A 26,518-nucleotide genomic window follows, 5' to 3' on the forward strand; every position below is an offset into this window, starting at 1 on the left:
TGAAGGGGGAGGGTGAACAGCCAGAGGATGTGGTACACATCAGTACCAACGACATAGGCAGGAAGAGTGACGAGGTCCTGCAGGGGGAGTTTAGGGAGTTAGGTAGAAAGTTAAAAGACAGGACCTCTAGGGTTGTAATCTCGGGATTACTCCCTGTGCCACGTGCCAGCGAGGCTAGAAATAGGAAGATAGTGCAGCTAAACACGTGGCTGAACAGCTGGTGTTGGAGGGAGGGTTTCAGATATCTGGATCATTGGGATCTCTTCAGGGACAGGTGGGACCTGTACAAGAAGGACGGGTTGCATCTAAATTGGAGGGGCATAAATATCCTGGCTGCGAGGTTTGCTAGTGTCACTCGGGAGGGTTTAAACTAGTGTGGCAGGGGGTTGGGAACCAGAGCAGTAGGACAGCAGGTGAAATAACTGAGGGGGAACTAGTAAATAAGGCCAGTAAGGCTAAGAGGAAGAGCAGGCAGGGAGATGTTGCTGAGCACAGCGGGACTGGTGGTCTGAAGTGCATTTGTTTCAATGCGAGAAGTACAACAGGTAAGGCAGATGAACTTAGAGCTTGGATTAGTACTTAGAACTATGATGTTGTTGCTATTACAGAGACTTGGTTGAGGGAAGGACAGGATTGGCAGCAAAATGTTCCGGGATTTAGAAGCTTCAGGCAGGATAGAGGGGGATGTAAAAGGGGTGTGGGAGTTGCATTACTTGTTAAGGAGACTATCACAGCTGTACTGCGGGAGGACACCTCAGAGGGGTCATGCAGCGAGGCAATATGGGTGGAGCTCAGGAATAGGAAGGCTGCAGTCACGATGTTGGGGATTTACTACAGACCTCCCAACAGCAAGTGGGAGGTATAGGAGCAGATATGTAGACAGATTTTAGAAAGATGTAAAGGTAACAGGGTTGTAGTGGTGGGTGATTTTAACTTCCCCTATATTGACTGGGACTCACTTAGTGCTAGGGGCTTGGATGGGGCAGAATTTGTAAGGAGCATCCAGGAGGGCTTCTGGAAACAATATGTAGATAGTTCAACAAGGGAAGGGGCCGTACTCGACCTGCTATTGGGGAATGGGCCCGGCCAAGTGGTCAGTCTCAGTAGGGGATCATTTCGGGAACAGTGACCATAATTCCGTAAGTTTTAAGGTACTTGTGGATAAGGATAAGAGTAGTCCTCGGGTGAAGGTGCTAAATTGGGGGAAGGCTAATTATAAACAATATTAGGCAGGAACTGAAGGATTTAGATTGGGGGCGGCTGTTTGAGGGTAAATCAACATCTGACATGTGGGAGTCTGTCAAACATCAGTTGATTAGAATCCAGGACCGGCATGTTCCTGTGAGGAAGAAGAATAAGTTTGGCAAGTTTCGGGAACCTTGGATAACGAGGGATATTGTGAGCCTCGTCAAAAAGAAAAAGGAAGCATTCGTAAGGGCTAGAAGGCTGGGAACAGACGAAGCCCTTGAGGAATATAAAGAAAGTTGGAAGGAAATTGAGCAAGGAGTCAGGAGGGCTAAAAGGGGTCATGAAAAGTCATTGGCAAACAGGATTAAGGAGAATCCCAAGGCTTTTTATACATATATAAAGAGCAAGAGGGTAACCAGGGAAAGGGTTTGCCCACTCAAGGACAGAGGAGGGAATCTATCTGTGGAGCCAGAGGAAGTGGGCGAGGTACGAAATGAGTACTTTGCATCAGTAGTCACCAAAGAGAAGGACTTGGTGGAAGGGAGTGTAGATAGTCTGGGTCATGTCGTTATCAAAAAGGAGGAGGTGTTGGGTGTCTTGCAAAGCATTAAGGTAGATAGGTCCCCAGGGCCTGATGGGATCTACCCCAGAATACTGAGGGAGGCAAGGGAAGAAATTGCTGGGGGCCTTGACAGAAATCTTTGTATGCTCATTGGCTACAGGTGAGGTCCCAGAGGACTGGAGAATAGCCAATGTTGTTCCTTTGTTTAAGAAGGGTAGCAAGGATAATCCAGGAAATTATAGGCCGGTGAATCTTACGTCAGTGGTAGGGAAATTATTAGGGAGGATTCTTCGGGACAGGATTTACTCCCATTTGGAAACAAATGAATTTATTAGCGAGAGGCAGCATGGTTTTATGAAGGGGAGGTCGTGTCTCACTAACTTGATTGAGTTTTTTGAGGAAGTGACGAAGATGATTGATGAAGGAAGGGCAGTGGATGTTGTCTATATGGACTTCAGTAAAGCCTTTGACAAGGTCCCTCATGGCAGACTGGTACAAAAGGAGAAGTCACATGGGATCAGAGGTGAGCTGGCAAGATGGATACAGAACTGGCTCGGTCATAGAAGACAGAGGGTAGCAGTGGAAGGGTGCTTTTCTGAATGGAGGGCTGTGACTAGTGGTGTTCCGCAGGGATCAGTGCTGGGACCTTTGCTGTTTGTTTTATATATAAATGATTTGGAGGAAAATGTAGCTGGTCTGATTAGTAAGCTTGCGGATGACACAAAGGTTGGTGGAGTTGCGGATAGCAATGAGGATTGTCAGAGCATACAGCAGGATATAGATCAGTTGGAGACTTGGGCGGAGAAATGGCAGATGGAGTTTAATCCGGACAAATGTGAGGTAATGCATTTTGGAAGGTCTAATGCAGGTGGGAAGTATACAGTAAATGGCAGAACCCTTGGGAGTATTGACAGGCAGAGAGATCTGGGCATACAAGTCCACAGGTCACTGAAAGTGGCAACGCAGGTGGATAAGGTAGTCAAGAAGGCATACGGCATGCTTGCCTTCATCGGTCGGGGCATAGAGTATAAAAATTGGCAAGTCATGCTGCAGCTGTACAGAACCTTAGTTAGGCCACACTTAGAATATTGCATACAATTCTGGTCGTCACACTACCAGAAGGAGATGGAGGCTTTGGAGAGGGTACAGAAGAGGTTTACCAGGATGTTGCCTGGTCTGGAGGGCATTAGCTATGAGGAGAGGTTGGATAAACTCTGATTGTTTTCACTGGAACGACGGAGATGGAGGGGCGACATGATAGAGGTTTACAAAGTTATGAGTGGCATGGACAGAGTGGATAGCCAGAAGCTTTTTCCCAGGGTGGAAGAGTCAGTTACTAGGGGATATAGGTTTAAGGTGCGAGGGGCAAAGTTTAGAGGGGATGTGTGAGGCAAGTTCTTTACACAGAAGGTGGTGAGTTCCTGGAACTTGCTGCGGGGGAGGTGGTGGAAGCAGGTACGATAGCGACGTTTAAGAGGCATCTTGACAAATACATGAATAGGATTGGAATAGACAGATGCGGTCCCTGAAAGTGCAGAAGGTGTTAGTTTAGACAGGCATCAAGATCGGCGCAGGCTTGGAGGGCCGAATGGCCTGTTTCTGTGCTGTACTGTTCTTTGTTCTTTGTATCTGCTATTTCCTCCCTGGCTTCCTTTAACAACCTGTGATGCAATCCATCTGGCCCTGGTGATTTATCCACTTTCAAGGATGTCAGACCCCCTAGTACTTCCTCTCTCATTATGCTTATCGTATCTAATATTTCACACTCCTCCTCTTTAATTATAATGTCTACATCAAACTCTCCTTTGTGAAGACAGAGACAAAAATTTCATTAAGAACCCTGCCCACATCTTCTGCATAAGTTCTCTTGTACATCTCTGATGGGCCCTACCCTTTCCTTAGTTATCCTCCTGCTCTTAATGTACTGATAAAACAACTTTGGGTTTTCCTTGATTTTACCTGCCAATTATTTTTCATGTCCTCTCTTTGCTTTTCTAATTTCCTTTTTTACTCCACCCGTGCAGTTTTTATACTCCTCTAGGTTTTCTAAAGTATTAAGATTTTTGTCATCGTCATAAGCTTTCTCTTTCTGCTTTAACTTATCCTGTATCTTCTAGATAGTCAGGGGGCACTAGATTTGGCAGTACCACCCTTTATCTTACCTAAAATATTTATTATTGTCAACAATCATAGAAGCAGAACTTACATTTCTATAGGGCCTTTCACGACCTCTGCATGTCCAAAACGCTTTACAGCCAATGAAGTACATCTTAAAATATAGTCACTGTTTTAATCTAGGAAACACAGGAGCCAATTTGCACACAGCAAGATCCCACAAATAGCAATGCGATGGTGACCAGATTTAAAAAAAATTATGCTGGTTGAAGGATGAATATTGGGTGCTCTTCTTTGAAATAGTGCCATGTGATCTTTTATAGTCACCTGAGAGAGCAGATGGGGTCTTGGTTTAATGTCTCCTCTCTAAGATGTTTAGAGGGATTATATTTTACTTCTAAACAAGTTTTGTGTTTTTTGTTTCCACTGCTCCCCACTGCCCCCCCCCCCCCCCCCCCACCACCTTACGCTGAGGCCTTATGCCAAGCAAGGATATGGAGCTATGATGCTGAGTGCTTCCAGTAATCCTACAACCCAAGTGGCCATTCTTCATGTGCAAGCCTAATTAGTAGCACTACTAGGGAAATGCCACACCAATGGGGCATCACTGTTGAACCTGACCTTGCTCTCAACTGACTCACACAGTCCATAATGGTCAGGAGTGGAAGCATTGCTGAGTTCATCCATCCCAACTCTGGGCACTGAGGCTAACTGTAATAACCCTACTGCTTCCCTGGTGTGAAATCAGCTACCTTCGCTCAGAACAGAGATTGAACTGTGATTTTATTGGTTTTATGGCTCATTTACACACTATACTTACCAATTGAGGAATGTTAATGGATACATTGAATGTGCTGCACTCAGAAGATAAACGGTCGGGTATGATCTCCCAGCTTTGGAAAAAAATAGAGCAGTATGTTTTGAACTTTTGAACAAGAATAATGTCTGCTACTGTTAGACTATAACAATTGTAGTAAATTCTGTACTCTGTACTCTGTTGATAGACCAACTTTTAATTAGAAAGGGAGTTGCAGAAGATAATACTGGTATTACATTTTATGATACCAGTGTTTTACATGTTAATGTGAATGTCAGTTTATGCTCCCATCGTTGAAATGTTTCTTTTTAGCTTATGTATTTGTAACACTGAAAAATCACCAAATAATGAAGTAATAATGCCATGAGGCATCTTTATTAATGTCGTACAAATAAAACAAAACAACCTTAAATAGTTTCAAAACATTACTTCTGCCCTGCCTGTCTTGGCGGCACAGTGGCGCAGTGGTTAGCATCACAGCTCCAGCGACCCGGGTTTGATTCTGGGTACTGCCTGTGCGGAGTTTGCAAGTTCTCCCTGTGACGGCGTGGGTTTCCGCCAGGTGCTCTGGTTTCCTCCACAGCCAAAGACTTGCAGGTTGATGGGGCAATTTACAATGGCCAATTTACCTTAGTGTAGGTAGGTGGTAGGGGAATTGAGGGGATGTGGTAGGAATATGGGATTAATGTAGGATTAGTGTAAATGGGTGGTTGATGGTCGACACAGACTCAGTGGGCCGAAGGGCCTGTTTCAGTGCTGTATCTCTAAATAACTAAAAATAAATAAATAGACACCCACTTCTGCTCTATATTCCCTCCTTAGATATTGCATTGCATTTTATCTTAAAGATATTGGCCCGGAATTTACACTTGTAATGATGGCCAACCTGTCAGTGCTTGTTGTCATTACTGTGTCAAACTGACAGCAACTTCAGGCATCTGCACATGTGTAGTTAAATGCTCCTCCAGGGGGTGTGCTGTTGCAGTCTTCATAGATGCATTCAACGCAGAATCAATGATTTGACATGAACTTCAACTTTTTACATACTATTCTTGCTATTAAAACTAATGAAAACATTAAACTTTGTTTGATCAGGAATAACTGAGTTTTTAATGGCGTACTAAGACATATTTACTGCTGAGCAACCTCTCTGGCCTTGAAAAAACTGATGTTATAAGTGTGGAGTCTCATTTCCTCTTAATAACATTTAAAAATGGCATGATTTTTTACATTTTCTTTTGAAAGTTTGTTTATGATATTTCAGCTTCTCCCTTATTCCATGTATATGTCCTAATATTTCAGGAGATGATCACCCTGCAGCTTAAAAGTGTGCAGACAAAGAGGACCAGGCAGGTAGAGCATAAGTCCCCTGAGAGCATCTCAGTTTTGAATATTGATGAAGGTGATGGCTCCTCTGGGGAGTACAGCCGGAGTCAAATCCACTGGACCACGGGTGGCTCAGCTGTAGAGGTGGTGGGGATGGGGGTGTGGGTGTGGGAGGAAGATCGGAAAATCAATAGTGATAGGGGATTCAATAGTTAGGGGAACAGATGGCATTTCTGCAGCTGCCAGCATGATTCTAGATTGATATGTTGCCTCCCTGCTATCAGGGTCAAGGTCATCACTTAGTGGCTACAGAGCATTCTGTGGGGGGAGGGTGAATAGCCAGAGGTGTTGTGGTCCATATGACATAGGTAGAAAGAGAGATGAAGTTCTTCAGGCAGATTTTAGGGAGCTGGGAAAGAGATTAATAAGCAGGACTCCAAAGGTAGTAATCTCCTAATTGCTCCCAGTGCCATACACTAGTGACTATAGAAACAGGGGGATAAAGCAGATGAATGTGTGGCTGGAGAGATGGTGCAGGAGGGAGGGTTTTTGATTCTGGGGATATTGGGACTGGTTGGGGGGAGGTGGGATGTGTACATGCTGGGCGGGTTGCACCTCAACAGAGCTTGAACCAATGTCCTCGTGGGGCAGTTTGCTAGTGCTATTGGAGAGGGCTTAAACTTGATAGGGGCATGGGAATCAGGATGTAGCAATAGAAAGGAAAAACAAGGTGCACAAAGGTTGGGTGAAACATAGGTGGGATCAAACTAAGAGAGAAGACAGGAGGGTCTAAGTTATGTATATAGTGCACATCTGTAAATGCACAAAGCGTGATAAATAAAGGAAAAAAATTGCAGGGTGAGCAAAATTGCTCTAAGAGAGTCATAAAGGGCTTGATGGGCTGAATGGCTTCCTTCTGAAAACCCCCCAAAATCTTTATTTCCTTTTCTGTACAATGATTAAAATGTGCATTATAATCCCTGCTTAGCTGTCTGTGAGAATTCTTCAGTCTGATTGGCTGATCAGTCTGCCTGCACTATTGTTGGAAGCCACAGATGGTACCAAATACAAACACAGATCAGAATAGAGGAAATCCGTGCCACACGGCCTGTTAAATCTTTCTGTGCAGCTTTTTTGAGGTCACTGGCAAATGCCATCCGTTCTCCATTGACCTCAAAATCCAGGCCAATATATAATGGGCGGGATTTTTTTTTTTTAGAGATACAGCACTGAAACAGGCCCTTCGGCCCACCGAGTCTATGCCGGCCATCAACCATTTTTACTAATCCTACATTAATCCCATATTCCTACCACATCCCCACAATTCCCCTACTTATACTAGGGGCAATTTATAATGGCCAATTTACCTATCAACCTGCAAGTCTTTGGCTGTGGGAGGAAACCGGAGCACCCGGCGAAAACCCATGCAGTCACAGGGAGAACTTGCAAACTCAGCACTGTAAAAATAACAGTGAGACTAATGGGGTTTACCATTATTTATGTGCAAATCAGCTGTCAACTTCCAGCTAGCGCACATGAATAGTTAAACACGGAAATACTGAAGTTACTGTCCAAAATTCCCTGTTCCTCCAAAAGCTGGTTGAAAACGACATGTTACTTTCTGACTCACCATTCAAAAACATTGAATGGCATGAAGTTCCTGTAATTATCTCATGGGTACAGAATAAAATCATCAGAAAATGTTAGGGCTTCTCTATTCCAGTCTAAGTACCATTTTGCTATCACGATAATTTGGAATTGCAATATAACCCTTCTGCCACTGAAAAATTAACCTTTACAATCAGATTTAAAAAAAAATACTTTTTTTTTTACTTATCTTTCTGTTTCTCTTATCTCTTTCTTTCTTAATCCAGTCTCTTTTGTTTGATTTCTGAACCTTATTTGACATTGAATTAAATATTCTAACACTTCCTGCTTCAGACTTTGCGCTGCTCATTATTGATTCTTCAATCTGATTGATTAAGGAGACACACAGTTCACACATGTCCCAGATACCCTGTAGAGGGTGTTGTGCTTTCTCGATGGTTGGCTGACAGCAACTTGCCATGCAAAAACCCTTGGAAACTTTTTGGCAAGTGCAAGTCTAATGAATGGCTGGTGCTGTTGGTTCACTGCTGATTGCAAAATCTGACCCTGTATAACTTTTATTTTAGGTTAATCTTATTTATTTCATATTTTAAAATCTCAACATACTCTTCTAATCTTGTGCTGTTCCACTGCCGATTTTGGAACATTTTGAGATCTACATTGGAGTCTCTGGTTGAAAATTTATCAACCAATAGGATATTGAAGTCTGGTTGCCTAATTAGCTTAAAGTGATTTTTTTTGGGGGTTGGTACTGGGCACTCCATGTACTTGATGAGGTAACCTGTTGGTACCCTCAGAGCTGGCTGTACCACAATGAGGTAGACGAAGGCAGTAAAAGGTTATTCAATCTCAAGTAAATTGTGACATGTATCAGAGAAGTGACGCCATGAACGCAAAACGGAGAAGTACAAATGAAGCATTGGTATGCCAGTCATGTGATAGAAATGCAGCTATTTGAGCTGTTTTACCAGCAAAAAAAAAAGTAAACATATCTGAAGTGTCAGAAAATTAACTAAAATGGTTGCAGATATTAATGATGAGACAGCTAATCTATTGCATCCTTTTCTAGACTGCCTGTACTGCTGTTACTGCTCTTCTGCATTTATTCTTTATGGCTGCTTTCGCATGGATGATGGTGGAAGGACTGCTTCTCTGGAGTAAGGTGGTTACTGTCAATTTGAGTGAGGAACGGAGAATGAAATATTACTATCTTATTGGCTGGGGTAGGTTACTTGAAGATTACACATGGTATGATTGAAATTATAGTTTCTAAACTTTGGTGCATCATGCAGCTCCCATGTTTTGCTAAAACTAATGACACTGTTTTACAAATGCCCAATTAATGTAAAAGGTGAGCTGTAGTTTTTAATTGATTAGGTTCATCTAAAAATTGCAGCATAGGTTTGGTGTCAATTTCATCTTAACATAGACTAGTCTAAATTCCCTAGCTTCTCTTAGGTTTAAAGAATTTAGAAAGATGTAAAAATTGGAATAAAACTGTAATTTTTCCCAAATCACCAATCCTCTGAAAATCCAGATATTCAATTCTTCTTAAGCTACGACTCTCAGAGGGACTGACAAAATAAGCATATTAAGTGCCCACACAGTACTGTTTTCTTAATCATAGTTTGTATCATAGGAACAATGGGATTGTAATTTGCAATGGCATTACTGAAAATTCAAAGATGGTAGTTATACATGAGTTACAGTTCTGTTTGAGTGGTTCAATATTAACAGCAAGTTAACAAAATAAATGCATGAATACATTTTTTGTCATTAACTTTAGTACTACATTGCAATTATACTAAGTGCTTATAGGTCTTGGGTGTCCAAAAAATGTCCTGTGGATTACTTGTGGTTCATGAACCCATGAAGCTCTGGCAACTCAGCTCTAATTGTGCTCATTTCTAACTCACTGGCTTGCCTTGTTTGAACATGGTGGGTCTGAAGATTTGAAGATGGTTGTTCTTGGCTCATTGTTGAATAAATCTTAAAACAGAGCACCATAATTTTAGGAATGCAAATTGAGATATATGCATGAATGGGGCCATTGATTTAAATTTCTTAAGTGACCTACAAGACTTTAAATTGGCTCAGGAAGACAAAAGTTTTGGATACTTCTTAGGGGTATGATGCTATTCTTGCTGAAGCCACTGACCTCAAAATCAAAGCAAACAAACATGGCATTACAGTGAATGACTGTGCGCAGACTTATGATCAGGCATAGAATAACATTAGTGAGTGACTGCACAAAACTGCTCCAGATCCATTCGCTTCTATCAACCTTCTTTACTCTAGCATGTAGCCATCAGATGAATTTGCTCCCTAATAATGCTATTTATTATAATAATCTAAATTATAGAAATATATTCAGTTACCAAAGCGTGCCAAACTCAAAGCACATTAGATAAATATTTAATGACTTCTGAGTGCAGTCACTCACTGTAATGTTATTCCATTCTTATTTGTCGTGCTTCTGAGCTAAAAACATGTTGAGCGGTCATGGAATAACATTACAGTGGGTGACTGTGCTCAAAAGCATGATGAGCCAGCATGGAATAACATAACAGTGATATTACGATGAGTTTGCTCCCTAATATTTGGAAGCTTGCTGATGGCTACATGCTAGGGTGCAGAAGGTTGACAGAACTGAATGGATCTGGAGCATTGCATAAATAAGTTAAAGGATATCAGATATAAATTAGGAACTTGCATTAATATAGCACCTTTCATGACCACAGGACGTCCTAAAGCACTTTACAGCCGACAAAGTACCATTGAAATGTTGTAAAGATAGATTTTAATATGGATAAACCTAATGAAGATTGGGGCATCTAATTTAAAACACGGTTTGATGGAAACCACACCTGCCAAAAATTAGACATATTAATTTCATCAGACAGAAGATTATTTTTGAACTGTTACTGTACTTGAAATAACTTGTTTAAAAAAAAACCCCAACAGTGGCTGAAAACATGGCTGCACATTTGCATTCTAAAAGACAGTTGCAGGAAGAGGAGTGCCTCCCTGATTCAATTAGCCAGATGGATTTTGATCAAGAGACATTGAATGTGTACAAGCCAGCATTCTACTGCTCAAACCTCACCAGAGAGGTTGTTCCAAGTAAGGAGATAGTCACATGACTAACCTGCTGGCAACCTGGGGTTTTCTGAATTGTGCCACACAGAAAGGAACAGACTGCTTTTTGAAGCCAAAGAGAAGCATGGCCTCTCTCTCTTTTTATCTCTCTCATGCAAAGTCCCAGGGACCCACGGAAGTAACTCGAGCCTCAAGACAGAAGACCAGTGAAATAAGTTTGAAAGTATGCACTGGGCCTGAACAAGAACTGTGAGATTTAACGTCAATCAAAGACTTTACATCAAACCCAAAGCCAGTAACAACTCCACATATTCAAACCTTTGCCCTTCTTTCTCCTCCTCTGGCTCTATTTACGTGTGTGTTTATCGCATATGTGTGCTAGTGTGGTCGTGTTGCATATTTTTAGTAGTTTTAACTGAATTAGAGTTTTAACGTTAATAAAATTACACCTTTCTTGTTCAAATCTGAGAAAACCTGTCTGGTTGATTTCTTTGCCATTACAATTAGAGAGCAGTGAACAAGGACTCACTGAGAGGGAAGCTAAAACACTGTATTTTAAAAGTTAAACCCTGTTCTGGCTAAACCAGGAAGAGGCTGAGAGGGGGAGCCCTAGACCCCTTTCTCACCTGGTTATAAAAGCAATTTGGGGGCCAGCGTCATGGATTGGATCCACAAATGATAAATTGGAAGTGGGAAGTCAAATTGATCTAATCAAACTTCGAAAATATTTCAATACAGGTTTTCTTGTCTTTATGCGTACAAGAATACTAACATGTCTGCAACTGAAGCCAGTAACTCCCCAAGTCAGGGTGAAGTAACTTGGGATAAGTTAAAGGCACTGTCCATGGAAGAGTTGAGAAATATGGCTGAGCAGTGTGGGATCACTTTCCGTGCCAAGGCTAGGAAATAGGAATTTCTAAGACTAGTGGTCAACCATTTTTCCTTCGAACCTGAAGAATCAGAAACAGGGTTAGAATTAGACATTTAACAGGGTATTGCTAGCAAAGATACAATTGGAACAGAGGAATCTTGAATTAGAAGACAGGGAAAGAGAGAGAGAAAGGGAGAGACAGAAGAAAGGAAAAGAGAGAGAAGAGAGAGAGAGAAAAATGACAGGAGTGAGAGAACGAAAGAACCTTCCAGAAGGAAGGTGAGTAAAGAGAACTGAGCTAAACACGTGGCTGAACAGCTGGTGTAGAAGGGAGGGTTTCAGATATCTGGACCATTGGAATCTCTTCAGGGACAGATGGGACCTGTACAAGAAGGACGGGTTGCATCTAAACTGGAGGGGCACAAATATCCTGGCTGCGAGGTTTGCTAGCGTCACTCGGGAGGGTTTAAACTAGTGTGGCAGGGGGGTGGGAACCAGAGCAGGAGGACAGCAAGTGAAATAAATGAGGGGGAACTAGTAAATAAGGCCAGTAAGACTAAGAGGAAGAGCAGGCAGGGAGATGTTGCGGAGCACAGCGGGACTGGTGGTCTGAAGTGCATTTGTTTCAATGCGAGAAGTATAACAGGTAAGGCAGATGAACTTAGAGCTTGGATTAGTACTTGGAACTATGATGTTGTTGCTATTACAGAGACTTGGTTGAGGGAAGGACAGGATTGGCAGCTAAATGTTCCAGGATTTAGAAGTTTCAGGCGGGATAGAGGGGGATGTAAAAGGGGTGGGGGAGTTGCATTACTGGTTAAGGAGAATATCACAGTTGTACTGCGGGAGGACACCTCGGAGGGGTCATGCAGCGAGGCAATATGGGTGGAGCTCAAGAATAGGAAAGGTGCAGTCACGATGTTGGGGATTTACTATAGGCCTCCCAACAGCCAGCGGGAGGTAGAGGAGCAGATATGTAGACAGATTTTGGAAAGGTGTAAAGGTAACAGGGTTGTCGTGGTGGGTGATTTTAACTTCCCCTATATTAGAATTAGAACATTACAGCGCAGAACAGCCCCTTCGGCCCTCGATGTTGCGCCGACCTGTTGACTGGGACTCACTTAGTGGTAGGGGCTTCGATGGGCCAGAATTTGTAAGGAGCATCCAGGAGGGCTTCTTGAAACAATACGTAGATAGTCCAACTAGGGAAGGGGCCGTACTGGACCTGGTATTGGGGAATGAGCCCGGCCATGCGGTCGAAGTTTCAGTAGGGGAGCATTTCGGGAACAGTGACCATAATTCCATAAGTTTTAAGGTACTTGTGGATAAGGATAAGAGTAGTCCTCGGGTGAAGGTGCTAAATTGGGGGAAGGCTAATTATAACAATATTAGGCAGGAACTGAAGAATTTAGATTGGGGGCGGCTGTTTGAGGGTAAATCAACATCTGACATGTGGGAGTCTTTCAAACGTCAGTTGATTAGAATCCAGGAACAGCATGTCCCTGTGAAGAAGAAGGATAAGTTTGGCAAGTTTCGGAAACCTTGGATATCGCGGGATATTGTGAGCCTCGTCAAAAAGAAAAAGGAAGCATTTGTAAGGGCTGGAAGGCTAGGAACAGACGAATCCCTTGAGGAATATAAAGACAGTAGGAAGGAACTTAAGCAAGGAGTCAGGAGGGCTAAAAGGGGTCATGAAAAGTCATTGGCAAACAGGATTAAGGAAAATCCCAAGGCTTTTTATACGTATATAAAGAGCAAGCGGGTAACCAGGGAAAGGGTTGGCCCACTCAAGGACAGAGAAGGGAATCTATGTGTGGAGCCAGAGGAAATGGGCGAGGTACGAAATGAGTACTTTGCATCAGTATTCACCAAAGGGAAGGACGTGGTGGATGATGAGCCTAGGGAAGGGAGTGTAGATAGTCTCAGTCATCTCATTATCAAAAAGGAGGAGGTGTTGGGTGTCTTGCAAAGCATTAAGGTAGATAGGTCCCCAGGGCCTGAAGGGATCTACCCCAGAATACTGAGGGAGGCAAGGGAAGAAATTGCTGGGGCCTTGACAGAAATCTTTGCATCCTCATTGGCTACAGGTGAGGTCCCAGAGGACTGGAGAATAGCCAATGTTGTTCCTTTGTTTAAGAAGGGTAGCAAGGATAATCCAGGAAATTATAGGCTGGTGAGCCTTACATCAGTGGTAGGGAAATTATTAGAGAGAATTCTTCGGGACAGGATTTACTCCCATTTGGAAACAAATGGACTTATTAGCAAGAGGTAACATGGTTTTGTGAAGGGGAGGTTGTGTCTTACTAATTTGATTGAGTTTTTTGAGGAAGTGACAAAGATGATTGATGAAGGAAGGGCAGTGGATGTTGTCTATATGGACTTTAGTAAAACCTTTGACAAGATCCCTCATGGCAGACTGGTACAAAAGGTGAAGTCACACGGGATCAGAGGTGAGCTGGCAAGATGGATACAGAACTGGCACGGTCATAGAAGACAGAGGGTAGCAGTGGAAGGGTGCTTTTCTGAATGGAGGGCTGTGACTAGTGGTGTTCCGCAGGGATCAGTGCTGGGACCTTTGCTGTTTGTATTATATATAAATGATTTGGAGGAAAATGTAGCTGGTCTGATTAGTAAGTTTGCGGATGTCACAAAGGTTGGTGGAGTTGCGGACAGTGATGAGGATTGTCAGAGGATACAGCAGGATATAGATCGGTGGGAGACTTGGGCGAAGAAATGGCAGATGGAGTTTAATCCGGACAAATGTGAGGTAATACATTTTGGAAGGTCTAATGTAGGTGGGAAGTATACAGTAAATGGCAGAACCCTTGGGAGTATTGAGAAGCAGAGAGATCTGGGCATACAGGTCCACAGGTCGCTGAAAGTGGCAACGCAGGTGGATAAGGTAGTCAAGAAGGCATACGGCATGCTTGCCTTCATCGGTCGGGGCATTGAGTATAAAAAATTGGCAAGTCATGCTGCAGCTGTACAGAACTTTAGTTAGGCCATACTTAGAATATTGCTTGCAATTCTGGTCGCCACGCTACCAGAAGGATGTGGAGGCTTTGAAGAGGGTACAGAAGAGGTTTACCAGGATGTTGCCTGGTCTGGAGGGCATTAGCTATGAGGAGAGGTTGGATAAACTCTGTTTTCACTGGAACGACGGAGGTGGAGGGGCGACATGATAGAGGTTTACAAAGTTATAAGCGGCATGGACAGAGTGGATAGTCAGAAGCTTTTTCCCAGGGTGGAAGAGTCAGTTACTAGGGGATATAGGTTTAAGGTGCGAGGGGCAAAGTTTAGAGGGGATGTGTGAGGCAAGTTCTTTACACAGAAGGTGGTGAGTGCCTGGAACTTGCTGCCGGGGCGGTGGTGGAAGCAGGTACGATAGCGACGTTTAAGAGGCATCTTGACAAATACATGAATAGGATGGGAATAGAGGAATACGGACCCCGGAAGTGCAGAAGGTTTTAGTTTAGGCAGGCATCAAGATCAGCGCAGGCTTGGAGGGCCGAATGGCCTGTTCCTGTGCTGTACTGTTCTTTGTTCTTTGAGGTGGCTTGAGTTAACTAAGGGGCGACCCCAGTGAAAGCATGGAAGATACAAGTGGTGCGGGGCTGTGTACGGAATTGCTAAAATTTTCCCAACTGATCCCAAAATTCAGTGACGGAGATGTGGAAGCATTTTTTGTATTGTTTGAGAAACTTGCAAGGCAGTTGAAGTGGCCAGCTGAGACCTGGATTCTTCTGCTGCAAAATGAGCTAACAGGAAAAGCCCATGAGGTTTATTCTCTGTTGTCAGATAAGAGTTCATCAAATTATGAACTGACAAAAAATGCTATCCTCAGGACATATGAGCTAGTACCAGAAGCCTATCACCAAAAGTTTCGAACCCTCAGGAAGCAGGCTGACCAAACTTACTTGGAGCTTGAGAGAAGTAAGCAGCTGGCTTTTGACCAGTGGTTGAGTGCTCTTAAAGTGCAGCCCAGCTATGAAAACCTCATAGAGGTAATTTTGCTAGAGGAATTTAAAAACTGTTTCCCACTCTCCATAAAGACTTATGTAGGGGAACAAAATGTTCATAGAGCGAGGCATGTGATGTACTGACTGATGAGTTTGCTCTAATGTGCAAGTTGGTTCCCCAGGGGAAAACCTTTCTAGTCACCCCCACAAACCTGAAAAGGACAAAGGGTGGGAAGGTAATAGAAACCCAAGCAGTCCTGGGAGAGAGAGTAAAGCAGGAGACACAGGGGGCCCTCCTCCAGCCAAGAAGGAAGGTGCTGTAAGTAGGAGTGAGACCCAGAGACCTGTGTGCTTCCATTGTAATAAAGCAGGTCATCTAAGAGCTGATTGCTGGAAACTACGGGGAAAGCCTGCAGGGTTAATCAGGGCACACCCACTCAGTGAAGGAGAAAGGACCCTGATGGAAAACACAGCTGAACAAACTGTGGCTTTAACTGCAGCAGTAGTAAGGCGCAGAAAACATACTGCTGTGCGTGTATGAAAATTTATTAGGATACCTGAAGGTACCCCTCGAGTGGGGAAGCAAACACATAAGTAATCCTCAGGGACACAGGGGCCACTAGATCCCTTTTACTGGGAAAAGGCTTGACCTTTCCCCCAGAGAGTGCAGTAAATACCAGAATGGGGGTAAATGGTATTGGACGGCAGTGTACGCCTGTACCTTTACACTGTGTGCACTTGGAGTGCGACCTGGTTTCGGGACAGGTGACTGTAGAGATTGTCCCTAGTTTGCCTGTGGACAGGGTTGACCTCCTCCTGGGTAATTATCTGGCGGGGAGGAAGGTGGTAGCTTTCCCAGTAGTGAAAGAGAGACCACAGGAGGTCAGAGAGACAGGGCAGTGACAGGAGATGGTCCCCTGCAGTTTCCCTGCATGTGTAGTGAACCAGGCCATGATCAAATCAGCTCCCCCAGAGGAGACTGAGTTGGCACTGCAGGCAGATGACCATGAGGTCTGTCTGACTGAGACTTTCTTTGGACAGTTAGAGGACTCAGGCAACAAATTAAATGAATCTTCCCTAGCTGAGGCTCAGTGAACTGACCCAGTACTGAGAGAGTTAGCACAGGCTGCTCAGTCTGAAATTGAAGCAGAGGGAGTTCCTGATTGCTATTATTTAAAGAATGAGGTACTGATGAGGAAGTGGAGTTCTCACAGACCTGAGGGAAAAGAGTGGACACTGGTTCACCAGTTAGTGGTGCCACAGAGGTACCAGAGAGAAATATTAAGAATGGCCCATCAGATTACAGTGGCTGTACATGTCGGTATACAAAAAACCAAAGCCCGCATAAGACAGCAGTTTGACTGGCCAAAATTCAACAAAGATGTGGTGGAGTACTGTAGGAGTTTCCACACTTGCTAGGTTGAGGTGAAACCCCAACCTACAGTGAAATCTGCAACCCTAAGTCCTGTACTGGCATTTGGAGGACCCTCCAACAGAGGGATGGTGAAATGTAAGGGACCCCTACCTAGAACAAAAGGGGGCAGACAGGCACAGGGTTGGAAAAAAGTTAGAGGAAGGGGGAGAAAGGAACAAAGAGGACAGGTTATAGGAGATCCAAGAGGATTCCCAAATGGAAACCCCTACTGTCCTATCTGTCAATCCCAAAATGTTTAAAAGATTAGACCCTACATTCCCCTATGTAAATGCAGACACCAGAAGCATGCCACCAGAGTTGCTAACAGCATTTACAGAAACCTGCAGGGACAAAGAGAATCCTCAAGAAGGCAGAGAAACTGTGAGGGTGATGCGTCACCTAGTCGAAGTGCCACAGGGGAGTGCAGTAGAATCTGGACAAATACCTGCAAGCAGGAGTGTCCCAGAGGACAAAGGGAAGATTAGCAAACAATCCACCCCTAGAGTCTGGCGAAAAGGGAACCAACCATACCCTAAAGTGAAAAGCCCTCGCATGACTCATCCAAACACTGAAAGAGAGATCAGAGTGGATCCACCCACTGCCAACACTCATGAGCAATACTCCAATCCAGGGCTAATTAAATCTAACCCTCCCCCTGCAGACCTCAACAGGAACAAAGGCAGCCTAGGCAGTCTATGCAAACTGCAAACCTCCCCAAAAATCTCATGTTTATTGTGCTGCCCATTCCCAACGGATTGCAGGCTGACAGAGAAGGAGCTTTAAACCCCTTGGGCAACACATAACTATCTCAGACCCAGCAAGGGAAAAGGGGCAGTTTAAAGCAGCACTGCGACAAAGGAAAGACAGGTTGTAACAATTTTTAGGATTTCTGAATGAATGAGGATGCATCAGAAAAATGCATGTGTGTTTTGCTGTAATTTCTCTTCTCTCTATTTTTATGATGAAATGCTCTCCTAATATCACATTTCATTCCACTGGATGTGGAGGTGTGACGGAAACCACACCTGCCAAAATTGAGACACGTTAATTTCGTCATATGGAACATTATTTTTGAACCATTATTTGGACTTGAAATAACTTGTTTAAAAAGACTACAACAGTGGCTGAAAACATGGCTGCACATTTGCATTCTAAAAGACAGTTGCAGGAAGAAGACAATGATTCAATTAGCCAGATGAATTTTGCTGGTCGTAACAATGGGCACACATTGAATGAATAAATTCAGCCATGTCAAGCTGTTTTTGTACAGGGCTGATCAAGTACCGTGGGTGAATTTTGTAACCCAAAGCAAGCTATTTAATCCTGTATAATTAATTGATAAGACCACATTTTGAACATGGTGTGAAATTTTGGTTACATACCTGCAAAATGCTATTGATGTTTTGCAGACTGCTCAGAGATAATTGTAGGGCTTGGAATTCTAAGTTATAATAAACGGATCACTGTGCTGAACTTGGAGAAAAGAAAACAGTGGGATGTCAATCCATTTTAAACGATGAGAGGCATGGGCAATCTAGATGTAAGCAGGCCATTTAAATGGGACAGATTGCAGAACTGGATGAAGTACATAAAAGAAACTGTAGTAAGACTGGAAATTGGAAGAATGTTTATTGAATATGTGAAATAGATTCTGAGTAAAAGCAATTACATTTATATTTTTTTTAAAGTCAAATAATATATGGTTCAGAATGAAATTGGAAACTTTAGGGTTCAGAATGGAAGGTGATGCGCAAATTCTCTGTGGATCTGCAGAATCTGTCCTCCTGGATCTTTGTTCATTCTAGTTGTTCGGAGTTAAATAGTGTGAGTTGTTGAAAGAATTTTTGCAGAAATGCCACTTTCATGAAGATTTTATATGCACTCCTTTAAGTTTCTTCAGGAAATTGAATGAATGGTAACAGGCAATATTGTACATGGACTGTGGATGTAGAACCAATGAGAGGAAAAACTGGACTGAGATTGTGGGTATAGAATCCATGGATTGGGCACTGTTTGTGGTTTAAAAATCCATCAGGATTGTACGTGGACTTTAGGTCTGAAATCCATGAGGGGGAAATTTGACATGACTTGACCTATCAATTTTTTTGACTTCTGTTCTTAAAAGTAAACAACTATGTTTGTCAACATAAGGAGATCCAGATAGTACAAATCTTCCAGAATTATATTTACAGAATATGCTACTATCAACTTGTGACTGTCTATTTTTCATGCAGACCAATTGTCATTATCTTGTCTATCTGTTCAAGCCTAGCATTATTTGGAATGATTGCTTGCATTTCTACTCTAGGTCTCCCTGTCCTAATAGTAACCATTACACTGGCAGCAGCACATGACGAGTACATTGCAGACAGATACTGCTGGTTGAATGTTCACAATGGAGTAATTTGGGCCTTTGTTGGGCCAGTTATCTTCATTATTATGGTAAGAATGCAATCAAGTTTTGAATCAATTAACTTTTGAACCCTAAAACCTTCACTGCACTGCATCCAACTATTTATGAATCATAGAATCATAGAATGGTTACAGCCCAGAAGGAGTCCATTCGGCCTGTTGTGTGCATGCTGGCTCTCTGTAAGAGCAGCTCAGCTAGTCCCACTCCCCTACTGTTAACCCGTAGCCCCGCAAATTTTTTCTCTTCAGCTAATTTTGAAAGACATGGTTGAATTTCCCTCCACCACACTCTCAGGCAGTGCATTCCAGATCCTAACCACTCACTGTTGGCATTTGCAATGTTTTTCCAATTTATCAAGACCTCTCCTGATTTTCTTCTCATGTATGATGGTGGCACACAATGTACTGAACTGAGGTTATTCAGACTTGGTTCAGTGCTAGAACTTTTGTCCATGAGTCAGAGAGTCACAGGTTCAAGCCCCACTCTGGAACTTTAGCACATTATCTAGGCTGACAATTTGCACTGTACTGCCGGAGATGCTGTCTTTCAGATGAGATGTTAAACCGAGGCCATGTCTGTCCTCTCGATTGGATATAAGAGATCTCATGGTACTTTTCGAAGAAGATCAGGGGAGTTCCTCTGGTGTTCTGGCCAACATTTATCCCTCAACCAACTTTACTTAAAAAAAAAAATTACCTGGTCATTATCTCGTTGCTGTTTGTGGGACTTTGCTTGTGCAAATTGGCTGCTAAGTGTCTTTAAATTACAATAGTGACTATACTTAAAAAGTACTTCAATGTCTTTTGAAGTACTTTGGGAAGTCCTGAGGTCATGAAAGGCACTATAAAAATGCTAATACTTCCTTCTTTCTCCACTTCCAAAAGGAATAAGGAAACATTGATAAGCGATTAACATCCATCCTGCTTTCGTTTCCTAGTGAATTTCAGAATCACAATTGGGCATTGGTATTCAAAGAAGAATACCTTTCTCTATTCAAGGTTGACAAAACTTTCCACTGATGTATCAGGACAACTGTACAATGCATACATGCCCTTTGATAGACATGTCACGTTAAACAGCACAGCATCCGAGGGATGTGTAAAATGTTTGAGTTAGATTAACTTCTAAGAGTTCTGAGGATACATGTGGTGTGTCTGGCTTTGTCTACACCTGTTACACTCACTGGTAACAGTTACGTGTAGGTCAGTTCATGAAAGTGCACTACTGGGCTGATTATACTGGTTGGCTTCTTTCTCTGACTGTTTGTTGTGATCCTGCAAATGCAGAAGTTGTAAATGTTATTCCTAATAGAGAAACAAGAAAGAGTTGGCATTTATATTTCACCGTATCAGGCACTCAGAGTATCCTAAATGGCTTTGCAGCCAATGGAGTTACTTGTTGAAATGCTATCATTTTTGCTACGTAGGGGATTTTGTGCACAGCAAGGTCTCGCAATAAGGCTAAAGAAATGTAAGATGGTTAATTTGCTTTTGGTGTTGCTGGTTGAGAGAGGAATGTTGGCTCAAATGCGGGGAGAACCCCCTGCTCCCTTTGATTAGCAATATGGAATCTTTAACACTCATCTGAATCACCAGAATATTTCATTCAGAAGGCGGAACCTCTGACAATGCAGCACTCCCTCAGTACTGTGCTGAAGTTGTGTGCTTAAATTCTGGAGTGGGGATTGAACCCAGAACATTCTATCTCGAAGGTTAGAGTGATAACATCTGAGTCAAGATGAATTGGCAAAGTCTATTTATATATGTATTTTTTTGTATCTGACAGAAATGTTTATTCACTCTGGCCACTAGTAGCTGATTCTTCCAGCACTACATTTAATTAATATCGCTCCTCTTGTTCATCTGTAGCTGTGCTGGGAGTAGGAAGGATGCTTCTTGTTGGGGCTTTGAGGTCAATTTACAAAAATAGCATATGCTCATACTTAAAGTGAGCAATGCTATGGGATATCCAGTAGTCTTTAAAATGTCTATTCAATTAGAAGTCAACATTAAATTTTGCAGTACACATATCTTAGCTGTAAAAAAAGGTGCCTCAAGACTATAATTGGGTTAACTTTATGACTTTGTAATAATATGCAATCACTTTTAATTACTACACAGGTGAACATGTTTGTGCTTACGCGAGTTGTGCTGATCACCATGTCAACTGCTAAACGACGCGCAATCATGCTTGCTGTTAACAGCAGTCCCATTGAGCAAGCCTACGATCAGATTAGGTGAGAAATGTTGTACAGGTAACAGCCCTCTAGAGGGCAGTATTGAATCAGTTTGTCATTTCCCTTCAAATAAAAAGCAAAACACAGTACTACCGATGCTGGAAATCTGAAACAAAAACAAAGCTGGAAACATGCATCACCTCAATCAAACTCCATGCAGTCAAATCACAGTTCACATTTCAGCCTTGCACCCCTCAGAACCCTCTTTTCAATATTTGATTGTTTTAAAAATTGTCCAAATTTTGTGACCATTTTCCACTTTTCTAGTTTGCCCTTTATATAGTCAACTTGGATAAAGTACAGTCAATACATTCCCTGGGAGCAATGTTGCTTCTAAAATGACAGTAATTACTTTGAATAGTGACATTCTGTTACTCTGACAATTGAGTTGCCTGTGAGGAGTGAGGGTTGTAATTTGTCTTATTATCGTAAGATCATATTGTGCGTTGTTTGCTTCACACTGATGTCAGTATTGCATTGCAGGGCTGCTGTGAAAGCTGTGCTGGTGCTTTTGCCCATTCTGGGCCTCACATGGCTCTCTGGAGTTCTTGTTCCACTCTCTGTTGCAGTGGCGTACATCTTTGTGATACTCAATTCCCTGCAAGTAAGTGGCAATCTCTTTTTTCAATACAGGTTACCAGAACGAGCAGCTCTTCCAGTTCTGTAATGAGTAATTTCCACTGAGCATATCGCTATGAATGTATTAGTGTGATATTGTTGTCTGTATTTCTTTAATGGATATGTATCTTAAAAAAAGAACAAATTCTTAGATCCTTTTCCAACTTGTTGCTTTTCTAAATGTATATATATGCTTTCTTCTGAATCTCTGCCCATATAGTTGAACTTTCTCTGAACTACAATCCATACTCGGAAACATTTCATATTCAACTGTTCTAGGAACAGGACATTTTATTTTCAATAGCAATCCATGACTGGCAAAGATTAAATTGTCATATTTTGCATGTAAATTAATTCTACACAGATTGGCAGTAAAACATAGGAATATTTTGACACCTGCTGTTCAGTTAACTGGAAAACTAATCTCATGATCTGAAGTATTTCCATTTCAGGGTGAAGTTTTTGACTTATCTTGTGCAGCAGATTTTTTTTCTGGCAACTTGGCAGAAAGCACGCATTTAAATTATATGCAGTTGTATTGAGATTTTCCTGACAAGTCTTTTTGAGATAATTCGTACTCCCATACATGTGCAGTAGCACTTTCCATTTGAAATGCGTTTTAGCACATGTACAAGCCGTTGTCTATTTAAAACATTCTACACTGGGTCTTCTGCTGGCACTAAAGGTTCTCTTGAGCATTTGGGGCAATTGTTTGAATTTTATTTTGCCCCCAGCATCATTGCTGGCATCAATGGGCATCACAATAGGAATTTCACTATCTGACATGATTGGAAGAGGAGGAAAAGAATCAACAGAGAAATGTTAGGGAGGTTATGCTGCATGAGGGTCTCTCTACCTACCCGCACGTGCAGATGGAACATATCCCACTTTGGCAAATGGTTATTGTGTCGGCAGAGGCTCCGGTTTGCAAAAGAAGCTGGCACAGCAAACCTGCTGGCATCAGTAAGACATGTGAATGTCTTGCCAACTGTAATGTTAGATACCTTTTCAAGGCCAGATTTAAAGTGACACCTGATCTCCACCTTTCTTATGTGTGACTTCTGTGGGCTGGGAATGTCAGTGTAACAAATGTCCACCTGAAGTAGGTGGGAGCTTCATTTATATATTAATTTGGAAGTGAGATGTCTTGCACACCATTTTCTGACACCAAAGTAAAGGATGTGACTGGATCTATATTATGTGCCCAGTGCCCGAATTTTGTTTAAGTGTAGCACAAATTAGATTCAGGTCATTCTTCCTCTCAGAAGAGCAGCTCTTAATGTAGAGCGGTAGTGGCTGCCACGGAATCCAACACCGGGATCTTCCCTGGGGGCGGGATAGGCTGACATCGGCCTTCCCGCTCAGAGGCCAATTGAGGCCTTAAGTGACCTACTGACGGCCAATTAAGGGCCTCTTCCCGCCGCTGCTGGGATTTTACTGTTGCTGGGAGTGGGGGTGGGGGGGGTCTCCGCCATGCGGGGAGGACGCCTTGGAAGACGTGGCACCCTCCCTGTGGACTTCGGAGGGGTCTCTCCTTCGTGTGCAATTTGTGGCTCATGGAGGACACTTTTCAGGAACCACTGGGATCTCCCCCCCCCCACCCCTCCCCCCGGACCGAACGCCCACACCCCAATCCCTTTTGGACCAGTCCTGGCGACCCTGCCTCACCTATCTCGAGTCCGGGTTTCAGCGGTGGGCCTGGGTCCGAGGCCTCTGCTGTACCGGCTCCCGGTGGTGCTGCTGATGCTGTTGAGCTGCCATCTCTTGGAGGCGGGATGCCCAGCCCTATTAAGTCTTCAAAGGGATGGGGATCCCGCCTCCTTAAACTTTGATCCCAAAAGACCAGAGGATCGCTCCGGTGGTCAGAAAAAATGCAGAGATGGGCCTCCTGCTTAAAATCCAGTCCTATGAATGCCACCAGAGAGAGAGAGAGAGATGTTAGTTCATCATTTGGGGCTGTATATTGAGGTGAAAGTAAAGTATTATAACTTACAACTGCACCCAGCTCTAATTCCCTCAGGCAGAGGGCTGTAAAGTACTGATTCTGAATGTACATCACCTGCAATGAACCTTTTCTGCCTGCCACAGTTAACGAAAAAGCACAGCTGTGCTGCATGCGGTTTCTCATCTATTAATTATTTCTTAAATCGGATGTTTTTGCAAGATTAAAGAAAACAATGAAAAATAAGTGACATCATAAAGACACAAGGGGCATAGATTTAAGGTAAGAGGCAGGAGGTTTCGAGAGGAGTTGAGGAAAAATTTTGGGTGGTTGGAATCTGGAACGCACTGCCTGAAGGGATGGTAGAGGCAGGAACCCTCACAACATTTAAGAAGTCTTTAGATGAGCACTTGAAATGCCATAGCATACAGGCTACGGGCCAAGTGTGGGAAAATGGGATTAGATTGGATGGGTACTTGATGGTCGGCACAGACGCGTTGGGCCGAAGGGCCTGTTTCTGTGCTGTATGACTCTATGACTATCTAAAGGAGTTTTTTTTAGAAGCAAAGATAAATTGACTCACTCAGCATTAATTGTGGCCGCTCTGTGCCATTGGAATAAGTAGGATTGATGGTGCATTAGCATATCATTTGGAGCCATTCTTCTAGACCAAAGAGCGCAGTTGCCTTTATAGCAGTACTGATTACATAAATTTGCCAAAGCATGAGAGTATTACTGCACTATCCAGATTTATGTTTTCTGTTATGATTGTCCATTCATACTGTGAAGCAAACATTTACTTAGAATCCTTTGGCACTTTCTTCCACACCCCCCTTCAAAAGAACACAGTGGGCATAAGAGTGGGGAGGATATCTTCCCTGAGCAGAAAAGATCAACCTGTCATCTCTGACAAAAAGTGGATTTTTGTTTGTGTTCAATTTGTAATGTTTGTCTTTCTTAATGCTGAAAACCCTGAGTCGCTCAGGGTATTTCTTAATGTCCAGTGACCAGACGAACTGGCTACAATAGGCTTCACAAGGTGTACAGTATTAAGGAAAACAAATTGGAGATTCTAAGATGCTAATTGCATTAGAAAGAACATTAAAATAGTGATTGAATTCCAGGGACCGAGTAAGGTTGAATTTCTAATATAATTTGGTCCACTAGAATATGTTAGCTATATCACTCTGTACTGTGCAACGAGCAAAATCACTTTGAATGCTCCTATGGTGCAGAAAGTCTCTTGACGTGTGGGAGTGGGGGTGGGGTGTCTGTTGGTGGGCAGGGGGCTTTGCTTGTCAGCTGTGGTGCTTCCTTGCAAGAAATTAATGCTGAATTAAACCTAAAGCACCTGTTAACTTATATACATCATACTGTTTCTGCTCTTCTGGTAAATTGGCTCCCAGGGTAAATTTTTTCAGGAATATTTGGTTTACAGTGCTGCAGTCCTGACTGGAGAATACCAACAAACTCTCTTCAGGGTAATTAAGCAAAATTCAACTGGTACCTGAATTTATGTCTGTTGTTTAGTTGTACTAGATGTTCATGCATGTAATACATTATATCCAAGCTCCTGTAAACAGATAGTGGAAGCAAAGCAAATTTACAGGCAATAAATTTTTATGTGTTCTTGTTGCTGAATCAGTTTTCATTTATTGTTATGATATTGTAAAAATTGAAAAGGTACCATTAACTTTTTCAGGAGATTTGTTATGCTCAGGATCAATATTGTAATCAAATATGAATTTCATTAATATTTAAATTGCCATTGGCAAGCAGAAAATTATCACATCTGTGTGTTGATGTGGGAAAATCAGGGCTGCAGCAACTACCTGATGCATCATCCTTCACACACACACACAGCCGCAGTCAACTTGCATTTTCAAAAGGCCATTATATCCTAACTTTATGATTGGTGATATTTCCTGGCTCAGCCAGCAGCACCCATCTCAAAGTCCACTCACAACGACTGCTGAAGTGCAATTCAAACTGCAAGTGATGCTCTATTTGCTGTAGTTTGATTTTCTCAAAAGATTAGTTTCTTCTTTTTCCTGTCAGGCATATGAAAACCCTATCTTTATGTCCCTACATATATTCACAGTGCTCAGAGCGAGAGGGCTGGCAGTTAGACTGCTGCTGTGTAGTTCTTCAGCTGGCTGTTCTGCGGTAAGTCATAGTGTGGCAGTGGCTGTCCCTCTACTTGTTTAATCCTGAACATCATGAGAAGTCATCTGGTTTCTGCTAGTTGTCTCCTCACATGAAGTTGATATGGGTACCCAAAATTAGGGGAAAATCAAACCAATTGTTACTATCCTCTGTGGCAGACTTGGCTCCATTGGTGCTGCTCTAC

General features: G+C 42.7%; 1 protein-coding gene across 1 annotated transcript in view; it reads left to right on the forward strand.

Moving 5' to 3' along the window:
• LOC137372565 (adhesion G-protein coupled receptor D2) overlaps positions 1 to 26,518 on the forward strand; it is a 329,848-nt gene that overhangs the window by 72,518 nt on the left and 230,812 nt on the right. The window contains exons 18-21 of the mRNA XM_068036491.1: positions 8,686 to 8,839; positions 19,268 to 19,401; positions 21,493 to 21,608; positions 22,092 to 22,212. Coding sequence (XP_067892592.1) covers positions 8,686 to 8,839; positions 19,268 to 19,401; positions 21,493 to 21,608; positions 22,092 to 22,212 — 525 coding nt within the window. The remainder of the gene's footprint in view (positions 1 to 8,685; positions 8,840 to 19,267; positions 19,402 to 21,492; positions 21,609 to 22,091; positions 22,213 to 26,518) is intronic.

The sequence above is a fragment of the Heterodontus francisci genome, chromosome 8 (assembly GCF_036365525.1).
Source record: "Heterodontus francisci isolate sHetFra1 chromosome 8, sHetFra1.hap1, whole genome shotgun sequence".
NCBI classification, from domain to species: Eukaryota; Metazoa; Chordata; class Chondrichthyes; order Heterodontiformes; family Heterodontidae; genus Heterodontus; species Heterodontus francisci.